This window comes from Protomyctophum bolini (assembly GCF_963924005.1).
Source record: "Protomyctophum bolini genome assembly, chromosome: 5".
In the NCBI taxonomy this organism is placed as follows: domain Eukaryota; kingdom Metazoa; phylum Chordata; class Actinopteri; order Myctophiformes; family Myctophidae; genus Protomyctophum; species Protomyctophum bolini.
Window position 1 is genome coordinate 38752626 of NC_137866.1, and position 20891 is coordinate 38773516.

At 43.4% G+C, this 20891-nt stretch overlaps 1 protein-coding gene across 1 annotated transcript in view; it reads right to left on the reverse strand.

Annotated features, from left to right (window-relative positions):
* plxnd1 (plexin D1) overlaps nt 1-20891 on the reverse strand; it is a 118835-nt gene that overhangs the window by 86376 nt on the left and 11568 nt on the right. The window contains exons 3-7 of the mRNA XM_080763221.1: nt 17985-18116; nt 16071-16171; nt 3828-3957; nt 1056-1233; nt 640-748 (exon numbers count right to left, since the gene is read on the reverse strand). Coding sequence (XP_080619347.1) covers nt 640-748; nt 1056-1233; nt 3828-3957; nt 16071-16171; nt 17985-18116 — 650 coding nt within the window. The remainder of the gene's footprint in view (nt 1-639; nt 749-1055; nt 1234-3827; nt 3958-16070; nt 16172-17984; nt 18117-20891) is intronic.

Genomic DNA, 20891 nt, shown 5'->3' on the forward strand with positions numbered 1-20891 from the left:
CCGCCACATTGGTTGGGGCAAGCCGTGCTGCATGTATGCCTGCATAGAGGCATACATGCAGCAACAAAATGATCACAAGTCGCTTCCTTTTCACACAATTGTCAAGCAGTTTGGCTTGTTACAAATGACAGACATACGGTATGATGCAGCATACCAAAATAGTTTTCATACCAAAATACCTTATCTGACTTTAATGAATTGCATTTTTTTTTGCATTTTTATAGCGCTTTGTAAAGTGCTCAAAGCACTTTACAATGGTTCATTCATTCATACATTGGGAGGTGAAGCGGTGAACAGTCAACGCCAGCGTCCTCACTTCCCACATTCACACACCAATGGTGGAAAGCTCACACCGACCAACTCATTGGAGGCAATGTAGGGTTCAGTGTCTTGCCCAAGGACACTTCGATGTGGACAGGAGGAGCCGGGATTCGAACCGCCGACCCATGGATCATTGGACGACCTGCTCTACCTCCTGAGCCAAAGCCGCCCGAGTAATGGTTATAAAACACAAAAATATTTCTACGTTGACATAATTAAGATCCAGTGGCCAGTTTACGTACATTATGTCTTCTTAGACTCTAAGAAGTCTTAGAAGTCTTAGAAGACTTAGAGCATGTGAACGGGTGAGTAACTCACGGTGTCTTTGGGTAAATGGCACCGGTCCTCTCGCAGTCATAGATGATGAAGCTGCCTGACACTACCGACGTACCGTTCACCTTTATCGCCACGGGAACAGTGAGATGATCTGGAAAAAATAAACAAAAACAAATATCTGAAGTATTTGGAGGTGATCTCACTGTCATAACAAACTTGTCAGCACAACAGTGATATATATCCTCAAGCGACTGATTTCCACTGCTCGTATAGACCAATGTTTGCTGATCCTTCACGGTCCAACAATTGCGCAAAAGTCTAATAAATCACGTAACTGAATTGTTTTATTGAGAGTTAAGAGATGTGAGCAGGCGCGTTGGCAGACAGCCAACTCAGTGTGTGTGTGTGTGTGTGTGTGTGTGTGTGTGTGTGTGTGTGTGTGTGTTTTACAGTCTAACCTCTGCCAGGGGGGATGGGAGGGTAGCTCTCCCAGGGGAGCAGGGAGCAGGTCTGGATCTGAGGGGGACCGGAGTCCAGGTGCACGGTCGCAGCCGTGGAAACGCCCAGGCCGTAGTCGCACTCCACACGGGAGCCAATTAAATCGGGGACTCTGCCATTTATCAGAATGCCCATGTCCTAAGTAGAGCAGAGGAGATACAAGAGGGACATTATAACAATCCATTTATCTTAACCACTTTTACTCTGCGGTTCCCTTCGGGGCTTGTCATTATACAGTTAGTAGGTGAAAGTTGTCAAGCATTTCCAGAAATAGCAAAAATAGAACATTTCCAAGCTCAGAGTTACGTCACGTTACGATGTGTAGTGAGTTTGTAGATAGTATACATTTGGATTTTAACCATTGTCAATAGCACCCATATTCTGTGGATGTCATAATAGGCAAAAATATCAGAGCTACAAGCTCACAAAGTATCCAATTGTGACACAATTAAGCTCACAAATTGTGAGCTTACATTGGCCATTTTCGGCGAAGACATTAGATTGGACAAAAGGAGGCCAGGACCAAGACAAGTACGGACCCCTGGAGGACCCAACAAAGTATGTATGGTTTAAGGGGTTAATTATGAGGGTTCAACCCTCTCAGGCCGCATGCACGGACCGCCGGCTGCGAGCGGGTTTCGAGTTCAGGCAGAGAAGAGATAAAACGAATGTGTCATGAAGAAACAGATGTCAAAAATGTGTTTGTGATGAAGTATGTGATACCTACTGTATAATGAGTAGCATAACACCTCTCGCACGTGATTTAATTAATTGAAGTGCGAGAAAGCCAGGAGGGAAGGGGAAAAATAGCAGACAAGCTAATTCAAGAATCACAAATCTATTTTATTGTCACATCACAGGTTTACAGGTGTAAAGAAGTAGGTGAAATTTGTTTCTGGGCAAGCTCCATCATTCGTTGTCTTCAGGAAAGAAATAAATGGGGCCCGGGGGGACAGAGAGAGGGAGAGCAATGGGAAAAACAGAAAAGAAACAGAACAAAATCTAAGATAAGTTATGTACATGCTTGAGTGAAGATTGTTCGATCTGTGTACGTATAGAAAAAGTGACACATTGCCAGACAGCTTGTGGCTGAAGTGGTAGCGACATGCGGCAACAAGTTTCATAAAACTACATTCTATCGTCTTAACAATGGATCACATCCTGGCTGCGGCACTGACTTCCTGCTTCCTGCCTCCTGCTTCCTGTTTGGGGAGACGGCCTTGGGCCAAGTTTCCTGTGGCTCTGACTGATGCGTGTGCATTGAACAGCTGCTCAACCTATCCAAACTGATCTGACCTACATACTGGACATATATCCCCAATGAATGACCTGTCTGTGCTACTTTACGATATATAGTTTAGGCATTTAGCAGACATTCTTATCTAAAGCCACTTACAAAGTGCAAGATTGGAGTAAATGACATTAACTCTAGTCAACAAACAACAAGGGTAAATGGTCAAATAGTTTTGTGCCCCGCATACTTGGAATAATTTACAGGCTCTGTTCAAGTGCCAGTCTTTGTTACCCTATTGGACATTTTAAGTCTGATATATCAACTCTGGTTAAACGTAACCTTTCTTTTTTATATACTTTTGTGGATGAACTATGCGATGTGATTTGTGACCTGTCTGTGTTTGTTAATTTAGTCATCTTAAAGGGAAATTCCGTCCAAAATCGTTTTTCACCATTATTCTATCCGCCCTAAGTACATTTGATATTTTTCACATTGGTCATTTTTTGTCCCCACCGAGTCCCATGATATCGCAGCTTAGAACGGGAGCGGTAGGTGGATAGATTTCTGGAAGTCTCGTCTCACAAGTCTTCCGGGTCCTACAGGAAAACTGAGCAGGACCGAGATGAGATTTTTCCCGTGATTTGAGACAAAGCTCTCGTATCAACAATACGGCAAGTCAGTTGGGACACTACTGCTGTGGACTGCAGATGTAATAGGCGATAGTTGCGGTGGGACTCGGAGGGAATCGGTTAAATGGACAACAAGGACCAATATGAAAAATTATTGTACTAGTCAGTAAGGGATAGAATAACATCAGCAAATGGTGAAAAAACTGTTTTGTGTTTATCTAAACTTGCAATCTCTGCCACACTGGAGAAGAGGGTCTCAAGCCTCTGTGTGTCTTCCGAGAATTAAATAAACGTTGATTGATTAAATTATTATTATTATTATCGGTCCCCATTTGTCGTTTTGGGGTATTTGTCACTGTATTTTGTGCATACGTAAAATGTGTCCTCTGTATTAAACCCATCCTAACTATTAGGACCAGTGGGGAAGTGCCATTAATACAGCAACCAGTTAGTGGTTAATTGTCTTGCTCAGGGACACTTCTACACACCAGCTGGAGCCTCTCTAGCCACTCTTTACGGTCGCCCGGGTCAAGCAAATAGAGTGCAAAGAAAACAGTTATCTCCAACAAAGTAGCTAGGATACCAGGTAAACATTAAACCTAGCATCTGGCTCAACAGTGTTCTAACTACATAACATTCTAAGCATACGTCATGACAGCCTCTAATAATAACGGGTTCTACTACTAATTCAATGTCAAATCTTCCAGCGCAAGTGTAATGACTTAAATAATTGTATAATCTCCGTAATATATCAGCTATCTGAGAGGCTAATTATCACATCATTAACATTTTACCATGTAAAAATGGGTTGACGATAAGACTCATATATATATATTTTTTTAAGCACAAGTGGCGCACATTAACGGTACCTTGATGTCTGCTGACAAGCTGATCTCTGGAGGCATCAGGCTCATGGAGGGGCACTGCTGAGGGCCTTCACCCATGCTGATCCAACAGCGTGCCAATGGCCCCTGGGCACAATCCTTCTGGATGGTACACCTACAAAAACAATGGATGGTGACACTTAAAGCCTGATTTACACTTGGTTGCGTGCCGGTGTTGTACATTGTGCAACACCGGCTGGGCTCTTGATGTTGAGCACCCATGGGCAAAATCATAAATTGGTGCCCATGGGACAGAGTTATAGAAAAGTGAAAGGTTGTTGCTGAGTGTGTAGTCTTGAATGACAGTAACAAGAGACTGTTAAATAATGTTATGGCTGTCACGGTGTAGGTGAGGTAAGGACCCAAACGCAGGACAGCCAGGCATGTAGTATTCAAAACCATGAATTGGTGTTTTAATTCAGAAGACAGGTGAACATGAACAACTTAAAAACAGACTGAAACAGGTGACAGGATACAATGACTCAACAAGGACTGACTGGGGAACAAGACTGATATACACATGAGGGTGATTACAAAATGAGACACAGATGGAGCAAACAAACATAGAACCAAGAAAACTAGACCAGGGAACAAAACATAGAAATACAAGACCTAGACTGTACAATAAATGACAAAAGTCTGTGACTGTGACAATGGCTTCCCGGTGCAATCTGTAGCTATAGATAGGAAGTTACTGGGTGTGCAGTTTGTGAAAGAAGCAGCAACTGACCTTTTTCACTGCAGCCATTTTGACACAAAATATAGGTGTTAGTCACAACATAATTAAGGTTGTGTTAAATTCAGGTCAAACTGAGTCAGGAGAGTGCTACTTTGTGCTTGTTGGCTCACTGGAACTGAACAGCTCTGTCACACTAAACGGAATGCCGCTTTAATTAGTAGTATCATTGGTAACACCTGTTTTGTCAATGTGGATGTGGGTGCCATGAAAAAGGTATAGGTTGTGTTATGTGCTACTGTGCACTTAGCAGCATCAGTTGAGTATTGATGCATATAAACATGCTAAAGTGGACTTACACCAAATCTTAAAATATAAATTGAAAACATTTATCTACTTACAGTAGTGGATGGAATGTTTCCTTCATTATTTCACATTTAGCTAAAGTTTTCATGTTCACTGTTTTGTATTTTTGATAACTGATTCTTTCTTATTTCCTAACCGGCCCCCGTAAATAAAGTCTGAGTCCACAGCCCCACCCCCTTTACCCCTTACTGTATATGTTTTACCCTTTTACTTCCTTTATATGATGATTTCCCGTTTTTGTATTTATTTTATAGAAGTGTATATTTGTATTTGCCTCTCGCCTACAACAACTGCAGACTAAAATATATAACCTAAATATATAACTCTATATGGACTAGACCGTGACGGAGGCCCGCCGTCTCAAGAGAACTTGAGCCACGTGGCACCACCGAGCGAACTAAAGCGAGCGAGTTGCTGCCGTGTCAAACGTTGTAAAGTTTGATTGAGCCGACTCAGGGTTGTTCGGGTTGTGACCCAATAGGCAGAGAATAGTAAATCATGTTCCTGCGAGAACATTTGCCCCGACTGCCACAAAGTAGCAGCATCAGCCGAGTCGTGTAGTTCATTGTGATTGGTCTAATTTCCTTGGCACAACCAGACCGTCTGCTCAGAGAACATACAGACAGACCAGCGATGTTCTAGATGGCCGGACCCTTCAGTAGTGTGGGCAGTGTGGACCGTATTGGAAGTGTTTGCTCAGTTTAAACTTAAACCCTATTACTTCATCGCCCGGGGTCCCCCAGGCTCATTTTTCCCCTCTACACCAAATTCTCTTTGCTGAAAATACCAGTTCCACAAGCTCACAGTCACAACGCATTGAAACCCAGAAAAGGGGGCGCTAGCGTTCATGTGGATAATTGCTGGATTGAGTTGTTGCATGCACTGATGCATCCCTCACAATGAGTCACCCAATGCAATTTATACCACCCTTAACGACCAAAATAACGATTCTCTAAAGTCAACTTTACTTCCCTGCATGGAGAATGAGGGCATATTCTGGTGTTTTTCCTCTTCCTATTTCTGGCACTTGACAAATGCTCAGCCTTGGGATTCATGGTCTGCTTCCCACCGATTTATTATGAGTGTCTCTAGTCTCGTAATGTCACACGCATGCCTGGACTGTCAGCTCGTCTGGCTCGACACAACCCCACTGTTTGACTCCGGGTCACGCACATCGCCATGACAACCCCATCCCTGCAGGCACTATAAAGATCAGGGGCCAGTTTCCAATAATTCAATTAAGGAAGTACCAGCCTGTCTCTTTATCTGCTGCTAATCTGTGCGATCTGTGCGTGGCATGCATGTATTTGTGTGCTGTGTGTGCGTATGTGCACGAACATGCTCGTGTGTGTGGAGGGTCTTTATTTGCGCATGATCTGTGCATAAGATAAAACAATTGTGAGAGCGCATTCATCAAGCAGGGTGGCCCAACATTCCCACTACTGTTGCACTAATAAGCCTCTCAAGGACAATGCGGTTCATACGTAGTGCAGAATGCAAGGACGACATGTCCTTTCACTGCAAGGAAGCTGGAGTCAGTTAGAACAACAGAGTGGGCCTGCCTGGGGACCGCAGCACTACTTCTCCCACTTTCACAGTTACTTTAAAACAAAAACGTGTGAGAATTTGAGACGGGGACTAGTGGGAAAGAGACAGAGAGGGAGAGAGCGTGTGTGTGCGTGTGTGCACACATACTCGTGAGGGTCAAATGTAAAGTGGAGATGGCAAAATAGATATTCCGAGGCAGTTTTATGGTAAAATAAGACTTTTAGGGTTGGGCTTACAATTAGGAAAAGATTCACGTTGGGGTTAGGATTAGAATAAGGCATTTAGAGGTTAGGTTTAGGGGTTGGAATTATGCCTGATTTATAGCTACTTAACTGCATGTCAGTGTCACGCATGGTAAATAGCAGATCTGCAATGCATCATGCTGCGATCTGGTTGTTTATCTGCCTGTTATTGTAGATCTGTCATGTTTGGTGTGCAGCCAAACTAATACAACTAAGTACAGCTCAGGCTTCAGGGTTTGGGGTAAAATGGCATTTCTAAAATTGCCATCCCAAAAAGTTGATGTCCACACAAGTGTAGTATTACCAATCTCTGTCTGTCTGTGTGTCTGTGTGTGTGTGTGTGTGTGTGTGTGTGTGTGTGTGTGTGTGTGTGTGTGTGTGTGTGTGTGTGTGTGTGTGTGTGTGTGTGTGTGTGTGTGTGTGTGTGTGTGTGTGTGTGTGTGCGTGCGTGTGTGTGTGTGTGTGTGTGTGTGTGTGTGTGTGTGTGTGTGTGTGTGTGTGCGTGCGTGCATTAGGTGTGAATCTCAGCATGTGTTTGTTTGAGGAGAGCGAGTGAGTGTCCAGATTTCTTGTCTCACAGCCACTGGGGGACTAGGGAGGGCTGTGAGGTCAGCTGCTGCGCTAAGAATAGAACTAAATGGCTCTGCAAGCCGTAGAAAAATCCCCTCCACACCAGCACAACTCATAAACTCTGACGATATGGTGTCTCAGCGGCTCAACAAACTCCACAACATCCCGGCTACAATGGACTCTGTGAGGACACCATCCGTCACCATCAGGACAGTGGCCCGTGTTCTAACACTACCATCGCAGGATGACTCGGCTTGATTCATTGCAATCCATCATAACTTCTATCATGTCCCATGCGGGATTCGAAACCCTATATGCTCCTATAGACGAGACCGCATTTCGACCGCACTTCCAACTAGCAGCAACCCACCAGGCTGGGTTAGCAGCGACCCACCAGGCTGGGTTAGCAGCGACCCACCAGGCTGGGTTAGCAGCGACCCACCATGGCAAAAGTTTGTGTGAAATGGGCATGGCCTATATGGGGACTTCGTCAAGATTCAATTAATCCAGTGAAAACCATGTGGGTTGGACTGGAGTCTCATTTGGCTACTGGGACGGCTGGATGAGGACGGACAGACGGACGGACAGACGGACAGACACGAAAACAGAATCTCCGCCTCCCAGTCTGGCGGAGATAATGACTGGTCATATTACGTTATGAAATTCAGGGACCTTTATTCAACCAGTCTATAAACACAACACAAGATATCTTTCAGCCTATAACACCTGAACGTGGCCAGACTGCTCTGTCTTCTTTAATTAAACAATATAAAATAACAAGTGAACCCATTTTCATAGCTATGTAGGTATTCAGCAAAAACATGGAGTTATGAGAAACCCGTGTTAAACAGTTTCGGGCAAGTGGGCATGACCTTTGGGCAAGTCTGTAGAACATGACCTGTGCTTGCTCGATGGGCAAGTGCATCTGAGACAGTGTCGACCCCTGGAAGAGTATAGGAAGACCACCTCCAACCACTGCAGATGTACTAGTTATATTGCATTAACATAGTCTATCTATACAGTATAGATAGATATAGTGTACGCTGTTCCATTTGCACACTCTCAGAGATACAAATGAATATATTAACACAGAGGACTTTAGAGTTAATCATGTACTACTGCACTTTGATTTACGATGATGATGGGGTCAGCACACATTCATGTCCAATAGATTAATACCATTCACAAGAACATGAAGTGTGAAAAAAACATCATTCTCACACTCAAATAAACTCTGGATTTGTATCTTTGGGAACAGGAAATACACACAAGGCTCTACACAGAATACAAACAAAGAACGGCATGCAGGGAAAACCATGATCTAGCCCAGGGGTTCCCAAGTGTTCCAACTCAAGCCCCAAAAGATAAATGTTGTGTCTTCCCGGCAACCAAACTCACAAAAATGTGTAATGAATCTGGGCGGGATCCTCTTTTGGTGTTTTAACTAAGCATTATGTTATACTTTAGCTATTGGAAAATAGCAGATCTACAAGCTCATAGCGTGCCACTTGGTCGCTTTATGAGCTTGTAGATCTGCTTTTTTTTTTCTTTATCGTGAAAATGCGGCACAAATCTTTGAATATTTTATATTTCGACGTCAGGCCTGAATGGGTTAAGATTCATTTATTTTTTCCTGATTTCTGAAAATGTTTTGTGGACAAAGAAAAAATAAATGCTTTCTTTGAGAAAACCAAACGATCAAATAAGTCCCCAGGATATTTACTTGTCTGCAAACAGCATGATCTCATGACTGACCAGGAATGTCCCTCAACCATATTCACTGACCAGAAGGCTGGCATTGCGTGCCAGGCCCAGTGTGAGGCTAGCTTCTTCATGAGAATGGTCTCCTATTATTCCTTCCTCTTTTTAAAAATAGTGTTTAAAACATGCGTTGCTTCCTCTAGTCATTATCCACTGCAGTAACAACTTGGATAGGGTGTACATCAGGGGTTTTTCAACAGGGGGTCCATGGACCACTGGTGGTCCGTGAAGGTATGTGGTCTCTGACCATGCATTTAGTAGTCTCTCGAGACAGACTGTCGACTCGCATCAATAATTCTAAGTCAGATTCAAAGGAAAAGAGGGCACTGTTTTTCCTTTGTTTTGCCGATGGGTAACGAGATTGTGCATTAGTAATGTAGCAAAGTGAAGATTCTGTATTTGTATGAACAGTGCATTCAACTTTTGTGCACTGCTCCGTGGGGGTGTGTCAATGTTGTCAGTTACTGTGAAGTCTGAGGTTAAGAAATCCCACAGAAAAGGGAGTTAGAATCTCAAGAAGGGTGACTGTACCAGCTTGTCTGATTGAGTCATCATTATTAGAAAATGGGCCCATATAATCATAGACAACAAGGGATGCATTGCATAGCAAGTGTTACAAAAGCCCTAATCTTAGCCCTGTGGTAAGAGTGGTCCCTAGGTTGATTCTTAGTCAGGCTGGTGGTCCCTGGTTCACAATCAGTTGAAAACCCCTGGTGTAAATGATCACGTATAGCATAATGTAAATGCTGATTAACACACATACTTAGATTATTCATAAACACCTTCAGATGTGGTGTCTCAAACACACATCCACGCATGCACGCACGCACGCACGCACGCGTGCACACACACACACACACACACACACACACAAAGGCGAGTGTGCACAAAATCACGCTGAAAGTCACGCTCACCACATATCAGTTCCTTTGCACACAGAGTTTCCTTCCAAACAGCCTCATAAAATAACCAGAGTCAACAAGAAGAGCTAAAATATGAACTGAGAAAAGTCTCCACTCCCTGGGTGTCTGTGAACCAGAGATGTGACAAGAAGAGAAGATCAGCTGATACGAATGTTCTCCCAGCATAGTGCATAGACAGGCATTCACATAATACACATAAACATTCTGTATACATAGTCTACTTGAACATACATGTCCATGTAGAATACAGTATGGTACACGCACACGACCAAACTTATAGCCACACAAATTAATTCCACATCCTCTTCCACATTCCCTTATCCATGACCATGACCATAACCAGTCTAACCCCAACCCTAAACATGACCTTAGCTCTTACCCTATTCTTTATCCTAACACATACTATACATGCCTAAACCTAACCCTTACCCTAATTAAAATCCTATTGGCACCAACAAGTATTTCCCCAATAAGACACGCGTCCCCAATGAACTGGTTTAATGTCCAAAACGTGTCCCACAATATGGGCTGTCAGGATACACACACACACACACACAGTCACGGACACATGCATGCTATAACCTATGCACACACACGCATACAAAATCGCTAATAGGCACACACCAGTAGACATATCCCAGGCTACATGGCACATGATCGGAGGTCAACAAAGGGTACAAAAAGTGCATTCCTTTGAATGCTGAATGACCGCAGCATAAAGACTCTAGTCTAGATCGACTCCAAACTTCTATCTGCGGTTGGGTCAAGCAGCCACTGCTCAGACAAGAATGCAGGCTCCAGCACAGACATGCATTCATATTGGCTTTACGCACTGACACGCATAGAGACGTCAGACGCATGCACAAAATCTAAGGGACACCCACGCAGACAGCGGTGGATTACCACATGATACGATGTCAATGTATTCCTCTTTGCAGAGTGCATGTCCTTCTATCAAACAGAAAGAGAAGCATCCACACCCACACGTCAACCCCAGATCTATGCCCCAGATAGAAGCCCTCTCGGCCTGAGGGTGCATGGCACCCCCTTCACACCCCTAGTGACCCACGGGACCACCACACCACGAGCCCAGCAGTCAGCAGTCAAACACTGCACCAGACATACACATTCATGACATCAGCTCCATGGATCCAGAAAGCAAAACACACGCACGCACGCACACACACACACACAAAAAACACACACACACAAAAAACACACACACACACACACACACACACACACACACACACACACACACACACACACACACACACACACACACACACACACACACACACACACACACACATGCACAAATACCAATACCCACACACAGTCATACAAGCACATGCACGTGCACAAACGCAAGCGCGCCCGCACACACGCACACACACAGGCATGTATGTCACAGGCAGACAAAGACATATGTGTACACGTGTGCACACAAACACACAGTATAAACCCACAGACAAACACACACACACACACACACACACACACACACACACACACACAGTCACACACACAACCAAACCCACGAGCGTGCACTCAAACACGCACACCCACCTACACCCACATGCGTGCGCTCACACACTGACATAGACACACTCATACCCACAAACACACACACACAGATACCCACGCACACACTCATCGTTACACACTTTTGACATTTCCTTGTCAAAAGAGCCAGTGTGCGGTCTCTCCAGCACTCCCACTGCCATCATTACAATCAACGCTCTTTTGTAGATGAGGAGGATAAGGGCAGAAGGAGAGAGCAGAGGGAGGACAGAAAGCTAGGGGGACGAGGAGGACACAAAAGACAGCCAGAGACATAGACAGAGACAGAGCAGAGGGAGGACAGACAGCTAGGGGGACGTGGAGGACACAAAAGACAGCCAGAGACATAGACAGAGACAGAGCAGAGGGAGGACAGACAGCTAGGGGGACGAGGAGGACACAAAAGACAGCCAGAGACATAGACAGAGACAGAGCAGAGGGAGGACAGACAGCTAGGGGGACAAGGAGGACACAAAAGACAGCCAGAGACATAGACAGAGACAGAGCAGAGGGAGGACAGACAGCTAGGGGGACGAGGAGGACACAAAAGACAGCCAGAGACATAGACAGAGACAGAGCAGAGGGAGGACAGACAGCTAGGGGGACGTGGAGGACACAAAAGACAGCCAGAGACATAGACAGAGACAGAGCAGAGGGAGGACAGACAGCTAGGGGGACGAGGAGGACACAAAAGACAGCCAGAGACATAGACAGAGACAGAGCAGAGGGAGGACAGACAGCTAGGGGGACGAGGAGGACACAAAAGACAGCCAGAGACATAGACAGAGACAGAGCAGAGGGAGGACAGACAGCTAGGGGGACGAGGACACAAAAGACAGCCAGAGACATAGACAGAGAATGTAACTATAAGTACACTTACTGAGTACAAATACTGTACGTTTTATTAGATTTTTCTACTTTTTGATTATGTTTTATTAGGCCTGATTTTTAAAAAATCTTCAAAATCCTGACAGTTTTCTGAAAAACCTTATGTTTCTGTATCATTGGTGTTTTCAAAAAATGTATGTGAGAGGCTGCTGAACCCCATCTAAGATTTTTCAAAAATAGCAGACCTACAAGCTCGTAGCGTGCCACTCGGTGGCGCGCTATGAGCTTGTATTTTTCAATAGCTAAATTATAACAATGTTTAAAACACCAAAAGGGGTTCCCGCCCAAAATTGGTTAATACTTCTATACTCCATTACATCTCAAAAGGCTTTGAGATGTATCTTTTACTCTACTACAATTATTTGAAAACCTTAGTTTTACTACAGTATAGTCACCTTCTTAAATGTTTCAGGAAAAGAAAAACTGATCCTAATCAAAACTATATGATATGTCTTAATCATTTCACCAAAAACTGTCTGTTAGTTATGAAACATAAGAGGATTAATAGAATTGAATAGGAATAAACCTGACTTAGGCTAATTTATTTACTGACTTGAGTCCTGTTTTTTTGCCTAAGCCACACTCTTGAGATAGACCATTTTACTAAAATGGAGGGGATCTGCATGATCCTTTTCAAGTGGCTAAATATGTGTGTTTTTACAAAAAGATTTTGTGAAAACTAAAGAAAGCCGCAAATGAAAAATAATTGACATGCAATCATTTACTTTATCTAATAACAACCTAAAACACGAACCTTGGTTGAAAAAACAAAAACAAAGTTGTCCTTTAGGTAAAGAAATATCTTTTTAAACCACTGGAGAGGCTGAGAGGGGGTAGAAGGAAGAAATATAGACTGGAGTTATGTGGTACAAACACAAGTCGAAAAACAGCGTGGAAAATTGTCAGCTATTGATAGTTACTACAGTATGTGTGTAATTTGTGAAGATTCACTGCCAAAGCTGCAATACTGACAACTGCTTGTGTGCACAGTAAATGCCTTAGAATGGTTTCGTTCTATGCCTCATTTGGACAAACGGAAATAGCTATCTTTATAAATACTTCATCAAAAGCTACTAACTACTTCATAAGTAGGGCTGTAGTGTGCTCAAAATATGTTATATCAGGATACGTATATGGGTAATGCCCAAAATGTATCGAATTGTATCATGGTGACAATATCATGCCACTCTCAAAACCTATATTTGAACGATGTCTTTGTTTGGCTTCATCTTGAGGCATTTGTGTATGCAGGGCACAAAAGGTTTCAACTACTACTACCCAACTTTCACACACTTCTTAAGTTTAATTTTTTCACTTCACCATGCATTTCAGGCTTTCATATGGCCGGGGTTTTTCTGATTTGTCACGTACCACACATCACAGCATGAGCTACGATTGGTTTACTTTTTAGGGGACGGACACTCGTACAAACAAACAGACAGACAGACAGACATGCAGACAAACACTGTTCCAGATGGCTTGGCCTTCAGTCACCCCGTAAAAAAAAAGAAGAAAAAAAACCCTGAAAAAACACAACAAACCAGTGAGATGGAAAACAACCAGCATATTAGCAGACGACAGTGTGCACTCTCAGGGTTACACCAACACTCAGGGTTTCACAGTGTAGTCTCTCCCAGCCGTACGGGAGAGACCTGGCTGGCCTCTGGCCATTACAGAGCTACAGAGCTGTAACACAACCCACATTAGTTCATATCTGCTATGATCTGCTTGTTTCACCAAGCAACACACACACGCACGCACACGCACACGCACACGCGCACACACACACACACACACACACACACACACACACACACACACACACACACACACACACACACACACACACACACACACACACACTTTTGTATTATTACACTTGTGAGCACATGAACCTTTTAGGATGGCCATTTAATGAATGCCATTTTACAACTGTTTGTCATTTTTGCCTAATCCAGCCAGGACAATTGTCCACAAAATTGTCCATTTCTCAAATTCGACTATACTTTTGGGGATATTTGGCTCTCACAAGTATAGTAACACACACACACACACACACACACACACACACACACACACACACACACACACACACACACTGTTCTGAGTAGCAAAACAGGGCAGATAGCCAGTGAAGTGAGCCCAGAGCCAGGGCTAACAGACCAGCATTAATCATGGTGGTGTACTCTCACTCTCTCACTCTCTCACCCTCTCATGGTGGCTCTTCAGGCCAAGTCACTGTTCCATGAGCACTCTCACACTGACACTCCTTGAAGCACACACTAACATCCACATCCCATTCCAAACTATGACAGTATCCTCCCTAAACGGTAATAAACAGTGGTGGCTACTCTGATTGTTTCATGTTAAAGTAGCATTACTACAATTATGTATATATTCTGAAACAAGTAAAAAGTTTGTTTTTTTTAAGAAAAAAAAAAGGAATTGAAGCTACAGAATATGCATCAGCTATGTTTCGAATTGCTGAAGTGCTTGAGTGGAATATAGGCTACTGTATACGGTAAGTAACTAGAAACTTAAGATGTCAAATAATTGTAATGGAGTAAAACAACATTTGCCTCTGATATGTAGTTGAGTAGATGTATAAAGTATCAACAAGGCCCACATACTTAGTTACTTTCCAGCACTGCTAATATCAACATCCCATATGGGACCGTTCCAAACGGTGATGTTATTGCCCTGACTAAACGGTAATAAATAACGCAGCTAATCGGTACATCTACAGAACAGCTACTGGCAAGGCTCACGCTGGAACAAAGTAGAGCCAGGGGAAACAAGCACTGGATTGATTATGAAAAGTTATTATGAATAAACTTGAATTAACTGGTGCTTTATATCGTTTGTATATCTTCAGAACTAACATTACGACCTGAGTCAATGAACAGATCCCCCATTCATCTACAGTACGGCCAATGAATGCAATTCTTTTCTTCAAATTATTGGTGCAAGGATGTGCGTACACTGTACAGACGATTCTAAAATGTTTGGCAAGACTGGAGAAGTAGAGAGACAATGAGAACAAGAGACATGTGTGCTTGTTCATTGACTAATTGTTGAAAACGAGTTGCTGCAACTCAAGGGACTATCCTCCAGGGAAATTTCTAAATAAAAATAGGGTTCATGTGGTTAAAAGCTCATTTGGCATTATTAAATAAAAAACATTTGCTCATGCAGTGATAAGAGTGATACAATGCTATAGAGTCTCTTTTGTACATACCCGGTATACAAAGATATGAAAACAAAGTTTGAAAACATACATTAAGCACTATTTTATACTTTAGTTTGGCTATTCAAAAAGGGTTAAACAACTACTGTAAGTATATTTTGATGCCAATACTTTTGTACTTTTATAGAAGTAAAGGCCTTTTATCTGTTTTGATATTATGGTGTTGCTAGTTTTACGTAGCCTAAGTAAAGAATCAAAGCACTTCTTACACCGCTGGGTAGTTGTTGTTGTTGAGGGTTTTGCTGAGGTCTTGAGATGTGTCAGGTCAGTGGTTCGTAAGTTCAGTTGGCGTGTGCTGGGAGGGAGTCAGCATGGAGCTGTGTGTGTATGTGTTTGTGTGTGTGTGTGTGTGTGTGTGTGTGTGTGTGTGTGTGTGTGTGTGTGTGTGTGTGTGCATGCATGCATGTCCATTGTCCAAGTGTGTGTGTGCGTGTGTGATCTCACCTGTTCTCCAATGTGCACCAGCCGCAGTAGACATCAACAGCACCCACGCAGTCACTGCAGCTCTTGTACTGACTGCAGTCTGACACTTTAACTTTCAGCATCTACAGTACATGCACAAGACACACACACACACACCCACACACACACACACACACACACACACACACACACACACACACACATTTTAATCATTTATTTATGTCCACATAAGAGATACAATACAAGGACACAAATATTTACAGCATTTAAGGTGCTGTACAGAGTACAATCAGCAAATCCCGGACAAATACCCACACCCACACCCACACACACACACACACACACACACTCTTGACATTTCAAACCATACAATAAAGTGAAAACCTAATCAAACTTTGAAGTTAGTTTTCCTGTACAAAATAAATTACAGAAGGCTAGAAACATGGCAGGTTGACCTTATTACTATAAGGTCAACCTGCCATGGTTTTTTTTATCTTCTGTGACGTATGCAACATAGATGAAGCTTTAATAAAAATTAATAATGGGCGTGTTAGATTTGTGTGCCAGTGCCCAACCACACTGACAATACTGTTGACAACAGTCAATGCATTCACAATGACGCACCTAAATCTAACGGCGGGGCTCCACCGGGCGCGTTGCGTCTCCGTCGCGTGCGTCAAAAAACTAACCGGGTCAATTTTAATGCAGTCACCAACGCAACGCAACGCGGGCAGTGGAGCCACCCTTCATTGATTAAAAAGGGAACATTCCCTGACGGTGACGGAGAAGCGACGCTGACGTGCCCAGTGGAGCACCGGTGTTACACAGCCATTGTTATTTTTATGAGCTGCAGCTGCGTTGCTTACATCACAGTGTGGTATGTTTTTGCCCTTCTGTATTTTTAACCTGCACAGGAAAACAAATAACTACAAAATCCGCCTAGGATTTCATGCCTCTTTAAATCATGCTTTTGAAGTATGTTGTTGTTGTAATGTTATTGTGTTTCTCTGTCACAACCTGCTCGAAACTAACTGATTATTAAAGTTTGACTTTGAGGTTAATATGTCATATAAGAATATTAATCTATCACAAAACAGCGCTTGATTAATGGTCTACATAAGAAGGAGACAGTACAAGCGTTGGATGGATACAGTATTTACTCTCCCACAGTCAACGAGCAATTATGTGCGTTCGCTCATGTGCAGTAGCCTATATTGTACAGGCAAGGTACGTCCACATCTTCCCATAAACATCAGCGCTACACAGGGGTAATGGTTCAGACTCGGCATGGGAAAGGTGCAGCTCCCCGCACAGTTGTTATGTTCACAAAATATGTGATTGCTCAGCTGAACTGAGCCGAGGTGAGTTCTACTGATGCAAATTGAGACCTGTTGCGACTGCATCTCTGGCCTGCTTGGCGCTGATCCGACTGCTTGGCACATGTTGTAGAGTGAGTGAACACACACTGCTGACTGTCAGAACCAGTGACCAGGGTTATAGCCGAGGCCACTGTATGGAGCTTTACGCTTAATTCATGCCGCGTCGCACCTGTCGTGGGCCGAAAATAGCCAATCAACAAGATCAGGTCTGCTATTTTTGGTGTAGGACACAGGCACACGACAGAGTATACTTTTTTCTATGGCTTGTCATATACATACAATTATATACCGACAAAATATTTAATTTACTAAATAAATATATACCTTCATAATATTATAAGACAACGAGAAATAACAATGCTCCAAAATTACATTGAGGTTATAACATGGACATAAAGACTTTAATACAATTAGTCATCATTCTTTTGGTCTAAATGGCTTTAGGATTCATTCATACTGCTTTATACTTATTATGAGAAGAGCGACATTATGAGAAGAGCGACCATAAAACCGCCAAAAGAAAATTCAGACAATGGATTATAAGGTTACAGCTTACATGGTGAGAGGTCATGAGGTAGAGGAAGTTCTTGTCGTTGGGGTCGATGGTCATGATGTGGTGGACGGGCTCACCGGCGGGAAGCTTCAGGGTCCACTGGCCGGCCACGGTCAGGTTCCTCCACAGGGTGAGCTGTGGGAAGAACACAGCGGGTCAGACCAACACTTTATTCTGTGAGTAAAGTCATAATGTGTGACGTTCATTTCTTCTTTTTGGCGACACCTCTTGCTGTCATCACAGAATCTGTCTACCGGTATGTTCTGTGATTTTCCCAGAATTAAATTTGAAACAAAAGCACAGAAGTACTGCTCCAAGACAAATGCTACATGGACCTTGTAGGGTTATTTTGGAACCCGTTTCTCACGACTGTGAGAAACGTTATGTATTGTGTGTATAAATGCATTTCCAGTACATTTCCGGTGCCTGAGTCATTATGGCACTTACGACTGTGGAGCGGTTATTGTGAAATATTTACCAGTGAAAGATTATATGAAAAAGAAATGTTGTGTTGTTACAAAGTATTACTTTCCTTTGTTAAGGAAAACATAAAAGACTGCTCAAATCCACCAAATCCCATGGCTTATTGGTTTGATGTGTTTATTTTCACCGTTTTAATGAAGACTTTGTTCTTTGTTCATCACAGGAGTTCCAGGCATTCGTGTCATTCTTCTCAAACCAATACTATCAAACAATTGTGTTTAGGAAGTTTTTTTTTGTTCAAGGAAGGAGCATGCCTAATCTCATTCTACCAAGAAGCAATTTATTCACACAGGCATACACACATGTACAGTAGTAGAGATAATGGAGCGGGTGACATACTATCACAAACCCAGTGCACACAGCGTGCACACAGCGTTCCATAGAAAAACAAACGCTGCTAACTGAGACTTCCTGTCACACAGACACTCTGTGTCTCTGTGCTTCTTCTTGTCAATACCATCCTGAGGAACTGAAGCATTGACCGGAGACATGATTTCATCCACTGACCAGTGACCACGCACATCAAAACACTCATGCACACATACAGTACTGTCCATACAAGAACACGGCACACACTCACACACACACACACACAGACATACGCACGCACGCATGCACACACACACACACACACTGTCGTGGGAAATATGAAGACTCAAATGTCTTAATAGGCTATAGTATATGGTTCCATGCTAATCTGTCTGGTCGTGTCTGTGAGCAACGACACCTTGGCCTTAAAGCCTGTCTCAATCAAATCAAGTTGTATGTAAAAGGCTATGTCACACCTATTGTTAGCCAGGAGACCCTGCTGGGCCTGAATAGGTATCACTAGGTAGTTCCTGTCTCAGGAGGAGGGGCAATAGCCAAGACAGCGTTTGTATTGGGGTATAAGAAAGGACCTAGAGGGGAGCTCGGGAGACTGGTGGGAGGAAGACGACGAGAGAGAGATGGAACTGAGGGAGAATGTAATGGATCCAGGCTGAGGCCTGCTGGACTGAGAGATGTTGTTTGCCTGTTGCTGTTCTTCTGAATAAACTTCTAAGATATACATTCACCCGGATGGACATATATTGATTTCCATAACAATTTGGCACCCCAGATGGGACTGGATTACTCTGCTGAAGCGGATAACTCCAGGACTAACAAATCTTTCTGACGATTTTTGGAGGAACAGTTCGAGAAGATGGAAGACAAATCAAGCAAAAGGGAAACTAACCATACTACGGCGACACAACCACAAGGACTGAAATAAAGACATGAAGGTGAAGTAGATGTTTTTGCAACCATACCTAGGAGGACAATGGGAGGCAAGTTGAGTTATAAGCGAAATGGACAGTTTGAAGAGAAACAAAGGACAAAGAAACAGATTGGAGCCACAGTACTTTCTCTACAGGATAAGTTGAGTAAACCACACAATTGCAAGAACCGTTAGTTGTGATGGCTCCAGACTGGAAGACGGAGATGTACACACTGCAAATCCTTGTGCACATGATAAACTTATGAGCTGGAGGGAAATAGAGCTGGAAGAGTTTGTCTTGAAGTGAGTTTGTACTCACAGTATGCAAATGAGTGCATGTCTGTGACTGAGTGAGAGGAGACACAGCATGAGTGTGTCACAGTGTGACTGTGAAAGTTTAGTGTCTAGTGTCTAGATTATTTACTATTTAGTAGATATGATGGACGCAGGGATAATCCCAGTGGACATTGTCCAAGAGAAATATTCAGTTTCATGCAAGGATATTTTGAAGATTTCAAAGAAATTTAACAAGCGTTGGCCAGACATTGACAGACCATGGCCTCTGGAGGGTACTTTTGATGCAGAAGTCATTAACATTATAAGGGTTCTTGTGCATGGATACAGAGCAGATCAGAAAACGAATGAGCGGAGACTCAAACGCAAGACTGAATTATCAGTATTAGATATGTTCTGTAAGGAAGGCCCCAATGTCAGTGATCCAGTAGCTGAATGGTTACAGTCGATGGTTTATGAGGCTGAGGTGAAAGTTCATGACAGCGGAGACATGAGGACATCAGAGCAACGGCCAGACGACAGCGACACTCAATGCTCTGTTAAGAGGGAGCTGGAACGGTTACGTTCCCAGAAAATGGACCTGATCAGTGAATTGACTGAGTCAACGAGGGCACACAGAAAATATCTGCGTATGATTGAGACGCAGTTGAATGAACTTTCAGTAAGGGAGACACAGTTGACCAGTGATTTCAGTGACAATAGCGACAGCCAGTCACAGGAGGAAGAGGAGGAGGACAGTGGAGCCCGTACACGGCAGGGCTACCATTCCGACACCTACAGGGGCCCTGCAGACTGGCAGGCGAGCTCTCCACGACACTCCAGGGGGGAGATCAAACGACAAGCAGACAGTGCCACTCCGGTACTGCCAGCAGCCCAGCCACGGGCAGTGCAACTCG